The sequence below is a fragment of the Biomphalaria glabrata genome, chromosome 17 (genome assembly GCF_947242115.1).
Source record: "Biomphalaria glabrata chromosome 17, xgBioGlab47.1, whole genome shotgun sequence".
In the NCBI taxonomy this organism is placed as follows: Eukaryota; Metazoa; Mollusca; class Gastropoda; family Planorbidae; genus Biomphalaria; species Biomphalaria glabrata.
The window spans coordinates 2870335-2890953 of NC_074727.1; the positions used below are offsets into that span (position 1 = coordinate 2870335).

A 20619-nucleotide genomic window follows, 5' to 3' on the forward strand; every position below is an offset into this window, starting at 1 on the left:
GACTTGAGTCCATAGAGTGCAGAGATCCTTAAGTAACATTCGGATGTTGATCCTAGGTAGGCCTAATGTTGCAACGAAAGCAGCAGGTATGGATAACAGTGACATCACACATGACACTACTCTAGATCCGAAACAAAACAAAAAAAAGAATTTGAGAGTCAATGGTTGACTTTCCAGAAATTAAAATTGTATCATTTACTGTCGGCTTCTATTTGTTTTGTTGGACAAGTTTCGGATGTCCCTTCAGATTTGAAGAGTATTGCATCCCATCACTAGCCCAAAACCTCCCGCAGGTCGGCGAAGGATGGCGGCGGACAGGAGTCGAACCCTGTACCATTGAGACAATCGAACGACAGTCCAGAGTGCATATCACACAACCAAAGAACCATCCAACGATTAAGAAGCCATCCAACTATGAACTTTGAATGTACTATGATGCATTTTTAATACATGTACATCTACAAACGAAATAATGAAACCTCGGGTGTCAACAAGACACTAGCCAACCAGTTATGAGACATTGTCAATAAGATAAAGACACTAGCCAACCAGTTATGAGACATTGTCAATAAGATAAAGACACTAGCCAACCAGTTATGAGACATTGTCAATACGATAAAGACACTAGCCAACCAGTTATGAGACATTGTCAATACGATAAAGACACTAGCCAACCAGTTATGAGACATTGTCAATAAGATAAAGACACTAGCCAACCAGTTATGAGACATTGTCAATAAGATAAAGACACTAGCCAACCAGTTATGAGACATTGTCAATACGATAAAGACACTAGCCAACCAGTTATGAGACATTGTCAATAAGATAAAGACACTAGCCAACCAGTTATGAGACATTGTCAATACGATAAAGACACTAGCCAACCAGTTATGAGACATTGTCAATACGATAAAGACACTAGCCAACCAGTTATGAGACATTGTCAATACGATAAAGACACTAGCCAACCAGTTATGAGACATTGTCAATACGATAAAGACACTAGCCAACCAGTTATGAGACATTGTCAATAAGATAAAGACACTAGCCAACCAGTTATGAGACATTGTCAATAAGATAAAGACACTAGCCAACTAGTTATGAGACATTGTCAATAAGATAAAGACACTAGCCAACCAGTTATGAGACATTGTCAATAAGATAAAGACACTAGCCAACCAGTTATGAGACATTATCAATACGATAAAGACACTAGCCAACCAGTTATGAGACATTGTCAATAAGATAAAGACACTAGCCAACCAGTTATGAGACATTGTCAATACGATAAAGACACTAGCCAACCAGTTATGAGACATTGTCAATACGCTAAGACACTATAAAAAAATGCGGACGAGATCATGATTAAAAGCAATATGAGTATCTAAATATATATGTAAATTAGTTACAATGAATAAAAATTATTTAGTCAATTCAGTTATAATCGAGTTTAATGACATATAACTTAGTCATTCTTGCTAATACCTAAGGTCATCGTTTTCAATGCAAATGCAAAGGGAGATAAAACAGTTTTTAAAAAGCGCGCTTAAGTACAATAGTACGATGCATGAACTCCCTTTGGCTTCGCCATATCTAAAACCGATTATTCATTACTAAGATTGGTTTATTAATTCCTTACCGGAAATTTGTTGTGATTACAAGGACTCTTCTCAATTAAAATCAACAACAACATTCCTCATGAATAAAAACAGACGCACCATACAAAGAAGTTCATTGAGTGACTACACACGTTTTAACCTTGTTCACGTTCCCTAGTTAAAGATACTGACAGCCATAGCTATCTTCTATACTCATCTATCCATCCACCATCCTGTAAAGATTACATCCCCTACTGCCAACTTCTGCGTATCAGCCGCCTTTGCCAAGACGACAATGATTTCACTGAAAAAGCAACTGAAATGATAGAGTTTTTCTTGCGTCGTGGCTACCCTCAAGCTATTTTAGACAAAGCCTTATCGCGAGTGGAAAATCTCAAAAGAGATCAAGCTTTCAAGAAAGAAAATTGGCATGTAGAGAGGCCCAAATTAATATTAACCTACCACCCTCACAGCATGAAAGCAAAAAACATCTTTTTTTAAAAAAACCTGAACATTCTCAAAGCCGATGAACATACTCGCGACGTCTTTTCATCCCCACCTCTTGTAGTATTCATGCGAGACCAAAACCTACAAGACATTTTAGTACACACTAAACTCCACAACATTTCGAGTGAACCTGGCACTTGGCCATGTAAGCGACGTAACTGTCAGACCTGCAAACACACGCTTGCTACCCCCTCCATCACCTGTCCTAAATGACCATCAAGATCAGTGGCAAATTTAACTGTAATTGTAGAGGAGTCATATATGCTATAATATGCTCAAGGTGGTTTATATTGGAAACACAGGCAGGACCTTAAAAACACGACTCCAAGAACACCTTAGAGACATTCGTAACTTTGCAACTAAGCCCGTCTCTATCCATTTTAATAACACACATCATAGGGGTACCACCGACCTCCTCGTCACTGCCATACAACAATGCAACGACAAAAACATAAACAGCCTTCTGCAGATCGAAAACAAACTTATTTACATGTCAGGCACCCTCCAACCTAACGGGATCAACAACCAGCACTCTTTTATTTAATACGCGATGGGCACTAACACTACGGTACCCCTTTTTCCATTCATCTTTGCCTGACATCTCGCCCCCTTCCGATTTCTCGCGCTTTTACACCAGGGTAGCTCATTTCTTTTCCGCCTCGATAGAGAACAACATTGGGACAGAAGTTGACTTTGGATTATTTTGTGTTAATTGTTTTTTTTTTTTTTGTTTTGTTTTTTTTTTGTTTGTTTTGTAGCTGATGAAGGCCTCGTGGCCCAAACGTCCTTTGTTTAACTTGGTCCGGCAGTGTTACATATATGCATGTTTTTGTGGTTAAAGGGGAGACATGACTATTCACTTCACTTTTCATTTCACTTTTAAAAAAAGAATACATTTAAAGAGGGAGTTAAGTCAATTATCATTTCGAAAATAAGTTATTATTGGATTATTTCCCTTTAAAAAAATTCCGGTTTTTTTTTTTTTTTTTTTTTTTTTAAATTACATCTTTTTCTACCAATGATTCTGTAGTGGATGTTCTTTGTTTTATTGTGGCAACGTCTGCCGAGGTGGTTATAAAAGGATGCAGGGACAGGACGCTGTCATTGCCATTATGTGGTCAGATATAACCTCGGACACTAAATAATGTAAAACGTGTTCACTGTTAGTATTTCGACCGATCATTTCAATCTTCCAAAAACGTCCTGGGTCAAAGTTTTCTCCCCACTGACTTGAAAGATATACAAAGGGATGTTACAAATTATTTGCCAAAATAAACACATTCTGATGACAGTGATGGCAGTTTTATATTACGATGACCATGACCTATTTTAGATGACAATGACCTATTTAGATGGACTATGACATATTAGGATGACAGTTACATAATTCTCAATGCATAATAGATGATAGGTCTTCTATTTAAAAAAAACAAAATAGCTTCGCTTTCGGAAGACCAAAACTAGCAGCTGCGGCTCAACTCTATTTCGACCTCAGCGAAGGGGGATGCAAAATCGGATTTTCAAAAAAAATTTTTTTTAGCTTTTGAGATGCTATAACATGAAAGACAGACCGACAACGTTAGAACAATAAAAGCACCACTACGGAGGTCGATTAAAAATACTTATTTAAAAAAGGTACTCACAACAGTTTCATGTTTACTTTTCTGGAAGAGATTTTGTCACGTAATTCTATCAGCGTTTGTAACTCCAGGTCACACACAACTGCAAGAGTGGTCTGACATATATACACATTGCTCTAGAACAGGGGTTCTCAACCTGTGGGTCGCGACCCATTCGGGAGTCGAACGACGGTTTGCCAGGAGTCGCCTAAGACCATCGAAAATATGGAACAATATGTTTATTCTAACGTTTCAAACTAAACATTGTACTTTTCTTTGAATTGTTTTTGGAGAATAGATGTTGTTTATTCATAAATTTTAATTGTCGCAGCATAAATATTTTTAACAGTTTAAATCAATGTAAGTAAATGCATAAGGCATGTTGCATATGAGAATTTGAACTGTCAGGCGAAGCACGAATAGCTGTTTTTCATAGGTGAGCCACAATCATACAATAGTGTTTGCGACAGTCTGCGCTTGTTTCTGTTTCACCAGATCAGGACTTCTCTCGGGGCAGTCTTTGAGAGACGACAACGAATGTCATCTTCTGCATCAATTTATTTTGTTTTCTGTGATTTAGACTTTAAAAGATAAAGGGCACATTCCTCGTCCCATATGCTAGGACAAATTTGTACAAGTGCTCCTTCTTCCCTAGTGCTATGAGAGCATGGAATGGGTTGCCTGAGTCAGTCAGGAAAACCAATGACCTCGCAGAATTTAATGAATGTCTGTATTTTATAAGATAAGAAGATGACAGAGTGCTCTAGAACTATGTGGTTAGGTTATCTTATCTTATAAATTACAGACGTTCATTCAAAAGAGAAGATGATTAGGCTACGTCCCAAGTATTTCATGTGTCCATCTAGTCATTCATGTTAATCGGTGACTTAAACTCTAACCTTGGTTAGGCCAATAATAGAATATGCATCCTCCGTTTGGGACCCCTCAACTCAAGAAAACATTAAGAAACTGGAACAGACACAAAACAGAGCAGTGAGATTCATAATGGGTTGCCTGAGCTATCCAGGAAAACCAGTGACTTGGCAGAGTTTAGGTCATTGGTTAATATGCATGACTAAATGCATGACGCGTAGGACGTAATCATCTTCTTTTTTTTGAAGTAACGTCTGTATTATATAAGATAAGAAGAAGATAAGTCGTTGGTTCTCTGGTTGATTCAGGCAACCCGCCTCTTTTTCTACTGCCACTAGAAAAGGAGAACTTGCACGACTTTGTCCTTGCATATGGAATAAGACATGTGCTTTTATCTATGTAAACTACCTATCCAGCTATCTATTCTCTTTGTGATAAATTTAGAAGATCTTAATCTATGCACAACTTGAAATAAAAAAAAAATATGAGACACAGCCCACAATTTAAAATCCTGTTAAGCCGAGTTGAACACGCGTGCAGTCACTAAGTCCCACCCCCTGCACGAGCAAGTCGCGAGGAACTGTCAAGCCGTGAAAATAAAAAAAAATGGGAAAAAAAAAGGGGGAGGGGTGCATGACAGACGTGTAAAAAAAATACCTTCACTTCAGAGAGAAAGAAATAAAGAAAAGAAAAAGAGAGAGAGGGGGAGAGAGAGAGAGAAGAGAGGGGAAGAGAAAGATCGCTGGCTGCCATGCCTGAAAAAAAAAAGAGGAAGTCTTCTGCTTGGGATACAGTCCCTTTGAATGTGCGTGTGAAACAGGGGTCTGATCGCCCTGTAACGGTACGGAAAGTGTGTGGAGAAATGTGTTGCGTTATTCCGAATGTGCTTGATTTCAATGGATAGAAATGCTTAACATTGTGCTTAACTTAATCTCAATAATGTGTTTGATTCCAAGGAAGCCATAATCTAATTTCTGACAAGTGTTTTGTTTTACAATTTTTGCATCACAAGCAGATCTAAATTTAGATCTATTAATATTATAAATCTATATCTAGGCCTATCAATAGTATCAACTTCAAGGATTATAATTATTAGGTCTATTAAGTATTATACTTATAGTCTATATCATAGAGTAGATATCTAAAGCCGGGTAGAGGGTATAGATCTAGATATACAAATATTCTAGATCTAGAATCTAGATCATGGCATGGGAATAGCTGAATAGGTAAGTAGTTCGGAAGATTACATCTAGATCTCTAGATTATATTTACTAATTTAGCCATCTAGAGTCTAGATCTAGCTTTATCCAAGTCTTGAAATAAGTTTTAGATCTATTTAAATTTAAAAATAGAAATTAGATTTAGTCTAGATCTAAACATAGTCTAGAATAGTCTAGATGTAAATTAGATCAGTTTCTATTCAAATGCTTTAAAATTATAGATCTAAGTGGCCAAACAACTTAGTCAAGATCTAGATTTAGTAACTTCAAAGGATACCGACGATTTCAACGAGTGAGCTGTGAAAAAGGGGTTACATTCTTAATCTAGATATTTAGATCTATTTATGAGCAGACCACTTTAGCATTGCACGTTGTTTTTTTTTAACTTAGGGCGCACTTGACACATCAATTAATTTTTTAATAAATTCCCAGCACCAGCACTCTGGTCATTTGTTTCAAATTCGTTTTAATATTCATTTCAATATCTGACGGCTGGGTGTTACAAGGCTTGGCTTCCGAACCAGAGGGTCCCGGGTTTGAATCCTGGTGAAGACTGTGATATTTTATTTTGGGATCCTCTGGGCGCTTCTAAGTTCACCCAGCTCCAGTGGGTACCTGACATTAGTTGGGGAAAAGTAAAGGCGCTTTGTCGTTGTGCTGGCCACATGATACCCTCGTCAACCACATGGTCTGAAAAAGGAACTTTACTTTTACTTTACTTTAATATCCTCTTTAAATAAATTGTTAAATGCAAATTCGTTCAGCTCGATATAATCCTACTGGATTGTAGCATGTAGATCCATTCCAATCCACCTTTAAGATCAAACTTTTTATTCAAAAAGACTAAAGCTAGAGAAAAGTTCTCATCTTATATATAAGTTACAGAAGGAACTTCAGAAGTAACTTCAAAAGAGGTGGCGATTGCGTCCTACGCCTGTCCCTGCGTTAATCTAGTCATGCAAGTTAATCATTAACTTAAACTCTTCCAACTCGTCGATTTTCCTGGCTGATTCAGGCAACCCATCCTGTTCTGTAATTGCACTAGTAAAGACAGAGCATTGGTACATAGAATTACTATTCGTATTCTGTTGTTTTTTTTTTTTATTTTTTATTTTTTATAGATCTAAGAGTTGTGCATTTCATACGCTTGGCTGCCTTGGGACCCGACTCTTAGTCTTGGACTAACATATATATCTAAACCAACACTTACATCTACTGGATATTAATGTAACAAAATTCTGTAGTTTTTTTTTCCTCTAGTGCTTTAATTTTCTTTTTCCCCCAAAGTCTTCCCGCATTCACCTAAATATATTCTAGAGATGTTTCCATTTATTTGGCTCGCCCTACGTTCGCACAATATGTTACTTTGAGCTATTACCACGAGTTTGTATGTAAGAACATAACAAGCCAACATTTGTTTAAATGTTACACTGGGCCTGCTACATGTTATTACGATAATGGCTGTGTTGCAAAACTGAGGCAGGGTGCACATCAGAGTGTGTTGGCAGGGGAGGGGTGTATGTGTGTGTGTGTGTGGGGGGGGTGAGGACAGTAAATGCCAATCACATTAACTTTGACCAGCGAAGAGTGGGCAAAAATTGGAGGACTGGGTCTTTTGTAGGGTAAATTGGTATGACGTGTTACAATTGCTGTTTAGTTTTTCCTCGATGTGTTTGGGTGCACTATGTCCCAGACTTCTCTGTTGTATCACGTGACTTGGGAGTGCTCTTTCATTCCATTCATTTTAGATTAAGATTGGGCTCTGTTGGGTTGAAGTGTTTGGACGTTTATTAAAGTGTTTACTTTCGTCTTGATCTAGTGGCACATTCCTAGTTTGTCCTTTGTGTTTTGTCTACCAGTCACTTCTTATCTTCTTATCTTATCTTATAAGTTACAGATGTGCCCTGTAAGGATGTCCAATAAATATGTCAGGAGTCTGGATAGGCGTCCAGATATCTGTATTTTTGTTTTGAAGATGTAGATTTCTCTTTGTGTTCTTTACAAGGTCAAGGTTTTCTATGTTTTTTTTTAGGAGGTCTAGGTTTTCTATGCTCATTAGGAGGTTTATGTTTTCTATGCTCTTTACGATTCTGTAGAAGGTCTAGGTTTTTTATGTTCATTAGAAGGTTAAGTTTTCTATGTTCTTTAAAAGGTCTAGGTTTTCTAATTTCTATGTCTTTTGGCGATCATACATTTTTGAAACATGTTCCAGGTTATTATTTTTTTTTCTTGTTGTTGTTTGTAAGAAAAGAAGAAAGGGATAACAGGTCTGCGCGCTCTAACAATTTTAATGACTACAATATTAATGGAGTCTTTTTGTTGGTTTGTTTGTTTTTCGCCTCTTTAAATCTATTTTTAAAAATCCAACACCTTATAAAGATCTCCTTTCGAATATATTATATTGCCTTCTCCATTCGTGAAGTGAGTATCCAACGAGCCACTCCTATCGAGGCTTGCTAGTTAGGGCGTCAGTTACTCGTCTTTGCCCCTTCTCCTGTGTGTGAAAACAGTTCCGCCGAAGTAAGCTACACGTGAAGTCCAGGAGTTGGACATGTTGTCGGGGGTTATTTGAGACGAGTGTTCTTTGGAATCATTTTATAGGTAGTGGAACGCTTGTATCCATAACTGCTTCCCCGGCTAATGACAACCGTAAGGAACCAATAGTATACAATGCATGCATCAATGTTAAATATCAGCGCGTGTTAAGGGCATGATTATATTCAGGGGCTCACCTACTGTCTCCTCACTGGGCGGCTTGAGTGAGTTGGAGCACCGTGAATGTTCTCTGGTTGTGATTGGTTCCGTGCCTTTGAACCTAAGGGTAGCGTAACAGAATAGAGAATACTTCGGTCTTCTTCCTTCCCATAAAGTACTATATGGCTCAACCACATCCTTGGAGAGTGGAGCAAACTTAATGACCTTACTTTTTGATTTAATCTTGGTTTTAAGAAATTGAATAATATTAGGAAATGAGTTTAGTATGTTGGGTCTGAGGTCAAAGTCGGTCTTGGCATTCACCGTCAGTCTGGCTCACTAATTGCGTAACAACATCGGCATTCATTCCTACCTGTCTTCTCTGTAGCAGCATAGAAATCTGATGACATGCGTGGGTATGCGTAACATGCGAGCTTTGCAGGGATCGAAGCTTACAGAAACTCTGTTTAGGCCAGTGGCGCAGACGTTTTTCGGACTGGGTGCTAAATACATTTTAACACGATTGTCATGGGCCGTATCAATTTAAAAAAAAAACAACAACAACTCAATTTAATCAGTTTCTCTGCGAGTTCATTATGCACTGTGATAGACATTTCCAGAGGATTGCACTTCATCACGGGCCAGATTTGTCCTGCGGGGCGTAGTTTTGATATCACTGTTATATAATCTTCGCCTATTCCTTAGTCTGTTCGACCTTTAGTGCACCACACACCACACAAGATCTGTCGACCGTCTTTCTCCATTGCATTTCAATGGCAGGCCCGTCCATTCTTTTATGTTGACTTCCCACCGCTTTCTCTGCCTCTTCTTCTTCTTCCTGGTACTGTTCCGTGAAAGAAGGTCCTGTGGATCTTTTTTTTTAAAACAGTAGTTAGCGGGTCATCGCGGGGTCCAATCGAGGTACTAATCCTCTAATCTCTTCGTTTGTGATGCGGTCTTTGTATATGATACGTAGGATCTTTTTTTTTAGCATCTCAATTCCAAAAATTAAAAAAAAAAAGTAGACAGAAATATTTAAGAAATGTTAAGTATTAGAGTTAGAGAGTTATCTTTCTTTGACAACTCTAAAAATAATCCTGCCTAGATAAAGCGGTTGCAGTCACGTGATTAATGTCGCCATGAATGTTCAATTACCGAGTGCGTCTGCCTTAGCCATGGTTAATACGTGCACAGTTAATTTCATTAAGTCAGTGATGGCCAACTTTATCTTGTCTGGGGACTCAAATAAATAATTCTACTCCTTTGCCAGAAATCAAGTGGTGCTGACTTTTATTATATATATATATTGTTGTTCTAACTTTATTCGGTAATCCTTTTATTTTGCCCAGTTCATAATGTTGCAAACAACATGTTAAAGATTAAAAACAGCTTTATACATTATCTGCCCCCCCCCCAATTATGTAGCAAGGTCTTTTTGTAGACACAGTAGACACACAGAACGAGATGCACGCCACTCGTTGATCTGGAAACATGAAAATGATCAAGATGCCTGTGTGTAGTCGCTGGATGAACTCTTTATGTTGTGTCTGTTCTATTTATGTGTATGTTGTAAAAATGGTTTACATGTTTCGGAATGTTCCTTCAGAGTTGAGGATAATTACTTCCTAGTCCAAACCTCCCGCTGGACGACGGGGGAGGAATGGGAGCGGGCAAGGTTTGAACCGGGGACCATCGATAAACCTGAACGACAGTCCAGCGCGCAAACCGCACGACCAGGCAGTCATCCTGTTTCTGTTGTGTTGTCTTTATATGAGAAAAGAGTCCTTGTAATCAAAACAAATTTCCGTAAGGATCAATAAAGCAGTCTTAGTCTTAGTCTTATTTAGGTGTATTTTTCTGTTGTGTTGTCTTTATATGAGAAACGAGTCCTTGTAATCACAACAAATTTCCGTAAGGATCATTAAAGCAGTCTTAGTCTTACTGCAAACAGACCATTACATCGTTGTACTGTTTATACACAGCAAAAAAAAAACCCACATCCACTGTACATGTAGAGTGAAATCGACTTGTGCGGGTGTTAAGAGCCTCTCTGAAGCCCTACAAATATTTTTTGGAGCGTGTCTTGCACCTGCCGCACGAGTCTAACCCAACGAAATGGAGATGTAGACTAAACAACAAGCCACCTCTTACCTGTAACCTTCCTTCTTTTCTCTCTCTCTCCCTCTCTCTCTCTCTCTCTCTCCATCTTTGCATACGTTTTTTTTTTCATTCTCTAAGTTCAGCTTCTTAAGGAAGTTTTAAAAATAAATCGCATTTGAAGTTTTCCTGTCAATGGTAAAAAAACGTTTTCATCTTAAAACGCCCCCCCCCCCCCCACCTTCCCACGTTCAGGGCTCCCAGGGTCTCAATATCACTCCCCTCTTTCTCTCCCTACTCTGTTCCCAGTGTCACCATTTTTACTTCAATTCGGGAACCTGTTGAAGTTTCAAAGTTGTTCTCCCTCCGTGAGACTACTTTCTCAGTCCAGAGAAGTCTCCTCCCTCCCCCCCCCCCCCCCCCAATACCTATTCATACTTGACTCTTGGTAGAAGGGATTTACCTCGCTTAATAGAAAGCCTTCCTATAGGGCACAGCCTGTTAACTACAATGACTTTCTTCCATCAGCGCCCAAAACTTGCCACCAAGCGCATTTTTTTCACGGCGTTTTAGATACCTATACGCCGCGTTCTTTTTTTTTTTTTTTTTTGTTACCTGGCGTGACCTAGTTAAAAATGCTACCTGTTGTTTGGGACAAAAGAGTTCGAACGGATTAACGAAGGGGAGACAACACTTGTTCTCATTTGCTTTGACGGTTTCAGGAGTAACAAGGGAAGACTTTGTCTACCTAGCACTTGTCTGAAGGTTTGACCAATGCTAGTTCTTATTCTTTTTAGCAAGGGGTGGGGGGGGGGGGGGGGCTTTTATGTTCTATTCAGTCTGTGCTGTTGCCTTGTGTCCTGTATGAACAGATGTGTTGAGACAAGGTCGTTAACTCTAGGCAAGCAAGGGTCATGCACTCAGTTGCCTTGTGGGGGGAAAAAGTGTTTTAACACAGTTTGGACGCATTGCTACGACAGGCCTAGTAGACCCGTGGTTCCCAAACTGTGTTCCGTGGAACCCCGCGAGGCCTAAATAGGTTTTCCAAGAAATACTGGAATAATTAACTAGGGGGCAGGGGCGGACTGGGTGTCATAATCGGCCCCGGGCATTTCTATTTCATCCGGCCCATAAACTGTATATTATATGATAGACATCCAATTCTAGGTCTACCTGTCCTCAAAATCATTATGTTAAATTTTGAAAATGTATCGATGGCTGTGATACAGCGAATATAGGCCCTGTAGTGTAACTGAGTTGATTTTCTGCGTGCGTCCAGCGTGTCTGAAGGTCATGGCCATTGTTGTGTTTCATGTCCAGTGTGTGTGTGTATAGACTGCATCAGTGGTATGCTAGACGTGCTGGTTTCATTCACTGTTTACTGTAGTCTAATTTTGTCGAATAAAGCCATGTTATTGGTATTCTAGTCGTTATCATTTCATAAATACGTCGCTCAGATGGACCCTTTTGTACGAGAATACTAGGCCTATAATAAAAGCTTTAACAGTTTAAAACGTGCCTTACTGACATCCATGCCGCCCTTATCTTATAAAATACAGACGTGATTTTAAAAAAAAAAGATGATTACTATGGTCCTATGGCCCATTTGGGTACCGGCCCACCGGGCATTTGCCCGAATGCCCATATAGCCACTCCGCCCCTGCTAGGAGGCCACCACGCGTATTAAGCTCTCTAAAAAAAATAAGCAGAATTATGCGAAGCGTTTCGTTCATGATAAAGTTTGGGGAAACACTGCTACAGATTATTTAACCACTTAGTTACATTCTTATTACTTGCAGACTCGCTTCTAGCGTGCTGACATTTCATTGATGCTAGTGAATTTTTTTTTATCTCGCGCTGGTGTTTCTAAGGTGTAGATTATTTTAATTTCATTTGAATTTTTCTAATCTGTGTAAACATTCATTTTTTTTAAATCGTTTTTTTCTTTTAAATAAAAGTTTTATATGAAAAGACAAAATAATAAAAAATTTATCGGGAAGGATCTAAGTATTTTTGGCGCATTCTAATTGACCTCATTCACCAATCGTAAACAAACAACATTTAGCCACGTGGTTCTCTATCTCTTCTATACAAATTACGTAATACACACAGGCTGTCACGTGACAGTTTTTTCTCGTTGTTTTATCAATATTATCACGTGGCTAAATGTTGTTTGTTTACGATTGGTGAATGAGGTCCATTAGCATAATGGAGGCGCGGTGGCTGGGGGGTAAAGTGGTTCGAATCCAGGTGAAGACTGGGATTTTTTTTAGTTTCGTGATCTTCGGGCGCCTCTGAGTCCACCCAGCTCTAATGGGTACCTGACATGAGTTGGGGGAAAAAGTAAAGGCGGCTGGTCGTTGTGCTGGCCACATAAAACCCTTGTTAACCGGGAGCCACAGAAACAGATGCCGTTTACCATCATCTGACATGTAGACCACAAGGTCTGAAAGGGGGGGGGGAACGCTACTTTTTAGTCAGTATAAAAATGTAGTGTTTCTCCGAATTGACCTCATTCACCAATCGTAAACCAACATTTAGTCACGTGATGATATTGATGAAACAACGGGGGGAAAAAACGGTCACGTGATAGCCACTGTGCATTAAAAGTAGATCGTAATTTGTATAGAAGAGACAGAGAATCACGTGGCTTAAAGTTGTTTTGTTTACGATTGGTGAATGAGGCCCATTGCAAGGAGACGAGGAGACTTCCGAATCGCAGCCCGAATTAAATGTTTGCGCCAAGGTTGTTTTAAAAAGAGGCTTTACATCATGATGCTTTGTTTGTTTTTAGCGTGCAGTTGTAGAGAAGTAATGCGTGCATAATGTGTGGCAATTCTGGTGACACCATTCATCAATTGATGAAATGTAATGTCATCATGAGATCATTTTCTAATCACTTTAAAGAATTACTTTTATATTTGTTCAACACATCTTTCTGTCTGAACGCGCGTGGAACCAGATAGAAGACTATCTTTGTGTTGTTCTTCCATTCTGAATGGATGACAGGATCGTTTCGGTCACCCAGGGAGCAGAGGACCTGGTCCTAGCTTTAGGACTCAGAGGTCATCTAGAAGACAGCATGATGTGTGGATAGTTTGGTGGACACTGATAAAGCTATCCGACCGAATGTTTTCTGGAATTAATAAGCATATTCTAAATGCTTGGTTTTGCTCTGCATTTCGTAGTCCCGCAAGTGGCTGGAGAGGTGTGTTGGAACCTCAAACTTCCGTCTGGACAAGCAATGTACCTCATTCACCAATCGTAAACAAACATCATTAAGTCACGTGATAATATTGATAAAACAACGAAAAAAAACTGTCACGTGATAGCCACTGTGTATTAAAATTAGATCGTAATTTGTATAGAAGAGATAGAGAATCACGTGGCTAAATGTTGTTTGTTTACGTTTGGTGAATGATGTCCATTGTTCCTATATGAATAACCATTTCTTCCCAATACGAGAGAGAGAGAGAAAGAGAGAGAGAGTCATTCTTTGCGTGTGTATGAGTTTACTTCATGGTGGCAGTCTGGTCGTGTGGTTTGCGCTCTGGACTGTCGTTCCCTGCCCGCTGCCATCTCCCGTCGTCCTGCGAGAGGTTTGGACTAGAAAATAAGTTATCTTCAACTCTGACGGAATATCCTAAACAAATAAAACATCTAAAACATGTAAAACATCCGAAATATGTAAAACATCCGAAACATTTAAAACATTTGACTTAGGTCTGAAAACGAGTCACGCGCTTGTTGTAAAACGGTCTATCCATATTTCAGAGCGTTTACGGAAGGGCTAAGATTTGAGGAGTTATCTGTCATTTATTTGTCTTAACATTCGCAGAAAAAAAAATGACTATAGATAATATTGTGATGATTGACCAAGGCGCTTTAGGTAAAATGGGACTTGGAGGATGACGCGCCGTGTGTCCAACATGGTCATTGCTCTTTGTGCTGGCCGAACAGATTGACCTCATGGGGACATTCGATATGCTGGGAATGCAAAGTGTAAGAAGGGGGGGGGGGTGGAAGTGAAGAGGTCTTTATGCACACAAAAAAAAAAAATGTCAGCAAGTCCTGGGGTCAGAAGGTCAGAAATAAACAGGACAGATGACCAACAGAATGGGCACCGCGCTGCTACCCCATTCATACGAAATGGTCAGCTACACGCGTCCGATTGACACATCAGATTTTCGTACACATTAATGCACATTACACGCAATACTTGTACAGGTCAGTGACAGTTTGTGTTGTCAGATCAAAGCACTGTCTGGTACTGGTACTTGATTAAACAGACACTCGAATTTTAATGTCATTGACTCGGAAAACAAAATGTAGCTACTGATTCTAGCTCCGCCCCCTTCCCTCACTAACCTAAAATGCTAAGTGAATGTTTTCTGGGATTAATACAAATTTTCTACTAAGCCCAAAGGGCCAGGTCAGCTAAAATTTAGCGTGATGTGTGGACAGTTAGATGGACACTGATAAAAGTTATATTAAACAAACAGTCAAGGTTGTCAATGGAATGCGTGTGTGTGTGTATGTGTGTGTGTGTGTGTGTGTGTGGTTTTGTGAGTGGGTTTATAGAAAACACGGTATGGACTCTACGTACTGATAAAAGGTGTGCTCTACCGGTCAGTGTGACCTTAAACATCAAATAAATGATGACTCAAACCTTATGTCACACTCCATCTGTGGGCATGTAAAGTAGAAATCCTCTTTGCACTATCAAAGTAGATCTCGATCTATGCGCAAACAATATTAGTGTAGTTAGTTTCTAATTACATTGAACGAAAAGATTACTAAATAGACAATTTATAGTCTATAACAGCGGTTCTCAACATTTTAAGCTCGGCGACCCCTTTTTACAATCCCTCACTCTGCCGCGGACCCCCCCCCACACACACACACATACAGAAATAGAAGAGTAGACAATAACAATCCATATTTTTGATGGTCTTAGGCGACCCCTGGCAAATTGCCAATCATCCACAAAGGGGGTCGCGACCCACACGTTGAGAACCCCTGGTCTATAATCTATGTATGCTTTTCAATTCACAAGAGCAGATGTATATTTAGCTAGTGTAAATCGTCGACACAAATTAACCCCAAGACGATGCTGTGCCGTTTTCCCCACTGAACCATACTCTTCAAATATAAAAACCAAACGTAGTTAAATACCCAGAAAAAAACACAAAAAATAAAGACACATTTCTAATTTCATATGCTAGGATAAATTTGTACAAATACTCTCTTCTTCTCTAGTGCTATTAGAGCAATGGGTAGGAATGGGCTGACTGAGTCAGTCAGGAAAACCAGTGACTTGGCAGAGTTTAAGTCATTGATTAACATGCATGACTAGATTGACGCAGGGACATACGTAGAATGTAATTATCCTTTTTTTTTTTTGAAGTAACATCTGTATTTTATAAGATAAGATTTTTTTTTCTCTTTCTCTTGTCTCTCTCTCTCTCCTCTCTATCTTTCTTCTCTCTTTCTTTTCTCTCGTTCTCTTCTCTCTTTCTCTTCTCTCTTTCTCTTCTCTCTCTTCTCTCTCCTCTCTATCTTTCTTCTCTCTTTCTTTTCTCTCGTTCTCTTCTCTCTTTCTCTCTCTCCTCTCTATCTTTCATCTCTCTTTCTTTTCTCTCGTTCTCTTTCTCTCTCTCCTCTCTATCTTTCTTCTCTCTTTCTTTTCTCTCGTTCTCTTCTCTCTTTCTCTTCTCTCTCTCTTCTCTCCTCTCTCTCTATCTTTCATCTCTCTTTCTTTTCTCTCGTTCTCTTCTCTCTTTCTCTCTCTCCTCTCTATCTTTCTTCTCTTTCTTTTCTCTCATTCTCTTCTCTCTTTCTCTCATCTCTTTCTTCTCTTTTTCTTTTCTCTCGTTCTCTTCTCTCTCCTCTCTTTCTTCTCTCTTTCTTTTCTCTCGTTCTCTCTCTCTCTTCTCTCTCTCTCTTCTCTCTTTTTCTTCTCTCTTTCTCTTCTCTCCCTCTCTCCTCTCTATCTTTCTTCTCTTTCTTTTCTCTCGTTCTCTTCTCTTTCTCTTCTCTCCTTCTCTTTCTTTTCTCTTTCACTTTGCATGAATGTACGCCTATCCTTTTCCAGATTGAATCTAGGAAAGATATGCAAAGTTTCATTACCTAGTATTAATACTACATGATATCTGTTTATAAGTGTTTCTTTTATTATCATTCACAGGTTACAACTATAAAGAACTTAACAGATCTAGCAATGGAACGAACGGATTAATAGCTGCTGCTTAGACGTCTTGTGCTTCCTGTGTTTTATTAAGATCGCGATTCTCGGTTTTCTTCCATAAAATGTCCACCTGACACCACACGCCATTTTTCCTCGAGCCCCCCTAAGCAGCTTTCGGGTGTCGATCGCCAGATGAAGAACAGGCCGTCTGCTGCCTTCCGCGCCAGCGCCAAGCCCCCGACCTACTGCAAGATGGAGTCTCAGAAGGAAGACGAGGACGACGGGAAGGGAAGCAGGACCATGGTGCTCGGCGGGGGCGACGGCAGCAACGCCGAAGGGGCGGTGCCCGCGAAAGGCGGCTGTGGCGAAGGCAGGGTGCTGATCTTCTTGGTGCTCGGGGTGCTCACGCTGGTGTTCAGCGGTGTTCTCATCGGGATATATATGAACGTCAGGACCCTGACCTCCAGCCTGGATGTAATCGAGGTCATGCCATCGTTTGTTCCCGCGGCAGCGGTAAGTTGAAAGTGTATGTTGATCCAGTTGTGGCGAGACTATTCGTTATAGAGGCCCTGAACACTGATCTGCAACGTCACAGCCTGTGGGCAGTTTAGACCAATAGTTCGTTGCCACGTCGTACAGACTGCCCACAGGTTCTCACGTTGCAGGTCAGCGTTTACAGGCCTTCTAGAAGGAAGGGTCTCGGTTGTAGCCTCATCCTTTTCTCATCTAATCGTTCCACTCTTCTACCTCCATCCCTTCGATACACACACACACACACGAGTGCGCACACACACACACGCGTGCACACACACACACACACACGCGCGTACACACACACACACACACGAATCCAAACCAAATGCTACGACCATTTATACATATTGTTGGCAGTGTCACTGTTGAGTTGATCGTTTAGTTCCAGTGAGTTCAGCATTTATATCTTCAAGCCGATTATTTGCCCACACGAAACAACACTCCAACCATTTATACATATTGTTGGCAGTGTCACTGTTGAGTTGATAGTTTAGGTCCAGTGAGTTCAGCATTTATATCTTCAAGCCGATTCTTTGCCCTCACGAAACAACGTGTCTTCTGGCAAATGACTGAACAAACCAAAGAGCAGGAACACCAAACACCTGAACTAATAATAAACCCAATAAGAATTATTTCAACGAATCCATAATACAATTTAGATTTACAAAATTTCCATTGTTAATGGACCTCATCCACCAATCGTAAGCAAACAACATTGAGTCAAGCGCTTCTCTATCACTTCTATACAAATGACGATCTAATTTTAATCAACAATGGTTATCACGTGACATTTTTGGGGGGGCTTGTTTTATCAATATTACCACCTGTCCGTTCGTTTTTGGTGAATGGGGTCCATTGTCTTCATGATTCGTTTTGTAGTTTGTGTACCTTTTATATTGTTTGCGAACACTGGTCTTAACTTGATAGATATTCTATTAATACTAATTCATGCTAGACCGCGTGAATGCATGACGTCATAATTCTAATTTTATTTTAACCATTGACAGCATAAAGCTAAAAATAGATTGTCTTTTTGTTATCTTCGTGTCTGTGAGAGATATCAGAAGAAAAAACATTTGCCTACAATTATCTCTTTAGTTATGACAATATATGTTTAGTGAACTGATAGTTTGCCTTCCTTTTCCGTAGTTCTGTAGTCAAAGGGTTAATGTCTAAAACTACAATATTATACAATAAAGAAACTCAACATTAACTCTTTAGCTACCAGTAAATTTGTAGTGGAAAAAAACAACAACAACCACCATTGCATTTAACTAGATCTATAGGCTTGTTGGTACAGAGTTAATCTTCTGCGTTTGTTGGATCTTAGAACTTAAAAACTTTTTTTTTTTTTTTTGCTATACCTTGTATCGATTTCCCACTACATGTTTACTCTCTCTTTTTCTCTCTCTCTCTACCTGGAGAGAAAGAGAGGAGAGGGGAGGGAGAGAGAGAGTAGGAGAGAGAGAGAGAGAGAGTCCAGCTCATTTCTACATGAGACGTTGCTCAAACTGTTCATAGACGTGCATTTCTTTATTCAACTCTTTATTGAATACAAAGAAACATTTGAGTCGTGTTCGGGAATACCCGCTGTTCAAACTAGCCAAATTTAATTTTTTAAAGAAGATTATCTGTTGAAAAATTATAGCCGTCAAACCAAAAGTTTCACTTTATGGCCAATAAGCGAAGTATTATTCCCCCATAGATATACATAAACTATCAAATTTCTAGGGAAATTGTTAGACTTGTTTTCGAGATAACCAGTGTCTAGGTTTCACTCATTTTGAATGATGAGCTTGCAAAGGAATTGTAAAGAAAAAAAAAAGGATAGAGGCAAATGTTTTAGAGAAAGAAACAGCTGATGTTGATTATTTACATGTCGTAGAAAATGTCCATGTGTCTAATATTGTTACAGACAGAGGCGTTCACCTGAAAACATTTTTAAACTTTCCCCGAGACTCTTTGTCCTCGTTTTAAAAAACAAAAAAAAAATCGTAAGTAGAAATTTGAACTCTTGCGGGTGTAAAACTCTGGCAGTGCAAGGGCGTCACGAAGAATGGGGAGTGGGGAGGGCGCAGACGCGATGACCCAGCAGTCATGCCCCAGGAGGTAGGGGAGGGAGGGAGATAGATCTAAAGACGAACACGTTTCCTACCGTGTCCTTCCTTCCGGCACCCTGCGTCTTCCTCCCCGCTCCCCGCCCCCCCCCCCTCCATCGAGGAAGAAAAAAGTACAACCTGGCCTACACATATTTTTTTTTTCAACTTTCTTCAACAGATGTGATCCTCTCTCTCTCTCTCTCTCACACACACACACACACACTCTTTCTCCACTCTCTCTGTATATAAATCTTTATATTTAATGTTCTCCCCCCCCCCAGTATACTCTCTCTCTCTCTCTCTCTCTCTCTCTCTCTCTCTCTCTCTCTCTCTTCCTTTTCTGTTGTGATTATCTTCGTTCTCGTAAGCACATCTTTCCTTGACACAGTCTACACTTTAAACATACACTGACCCCCCGTGGCTCCCTAGCACACCTATTCAAATATGTTGTATTGATAGCGCAGATATATTTCTGGTTCATACATAGGTTGAGCATGATAATGTTACACAATAAACTTCGACACACTGAAATTGTTAATGTGTCTATTATTAGCGGTTAAGGGTCTAGACATCGCAGCGATATGTAGAGTGAAATATCCGTACATTTCTATTTTTAAAACAAGGGAAGTAAGTCAGTGTTGTTAAAAAGTTCTTGTTCTTTCTTAGCTTTTCGCTAAATGCATTTTCTGTCCGAGCAACAATGACTCAGGCAGCACTTCCGTGGCGTTCACGCCAATGTATCTATAATGCAATACAAATCTTTACGAGATAGTCCACCCGAGACCATTCGTTAATGCATAGTACATTGTACAGACCTTTGGTGTGGCAATATTGGTCTAAATTGCCCACGGGTTGTGACGTTGCAGGTCAGTGTTCAGGCCTTCTGGTAACGATTGGTCACGGTCCATCTCATCGACTGAGGACGACTTCTGCCATCCACGGGGGTCAAATGGTCGTGCATAATTAAAATCATTTCTATGTAGCTAATGAGACATATCGAAAGTCAAGACAGGATATTGTAGATGGAGCCTGTGTGAATCTTTTTTGTCGATTTGTTGTCTGCCAAAGCTATTCTGATGTCCTTAACCCAGGGGCGTAGCTAGGAATTTTCCATCGTTTGGGGGGCCGGATGGGCTAGACCTCTTTTGGGGCCCCTGTATTTTGCGTAATATTTAATTTTAATGCAATAAA

The 20619-nt window shown here is 39.8% G+C and overlaps 1 protein-coding gene across 1 annotated transcript in view; it reads left to right on the forward strand.

The window, feature by feature from the left end:
• Window positions 1-5373: 5373 nt before the first annotated feature.
• LOC106069440 (uncharacterized) overlaps window positions 5374-20619 on the forward strand; it is a 53865-nt gene continuing 38619 nt past the window's right edge. The window contains exons 1-2 of the mRNA XM_056016039.1: window positions 5374-5823; window positions 16796-17308. Of these exons, the coding sequence (XP_055872014.1) occupies window positions 16988-17308 (321 nt within the window). The 5' untranslated portion in view covers window positions 5374-5823; window positions 16796-16987. The remainder of the gene's footprint in view (window positions 5824-16795; window positions 17309-20619) is intronic.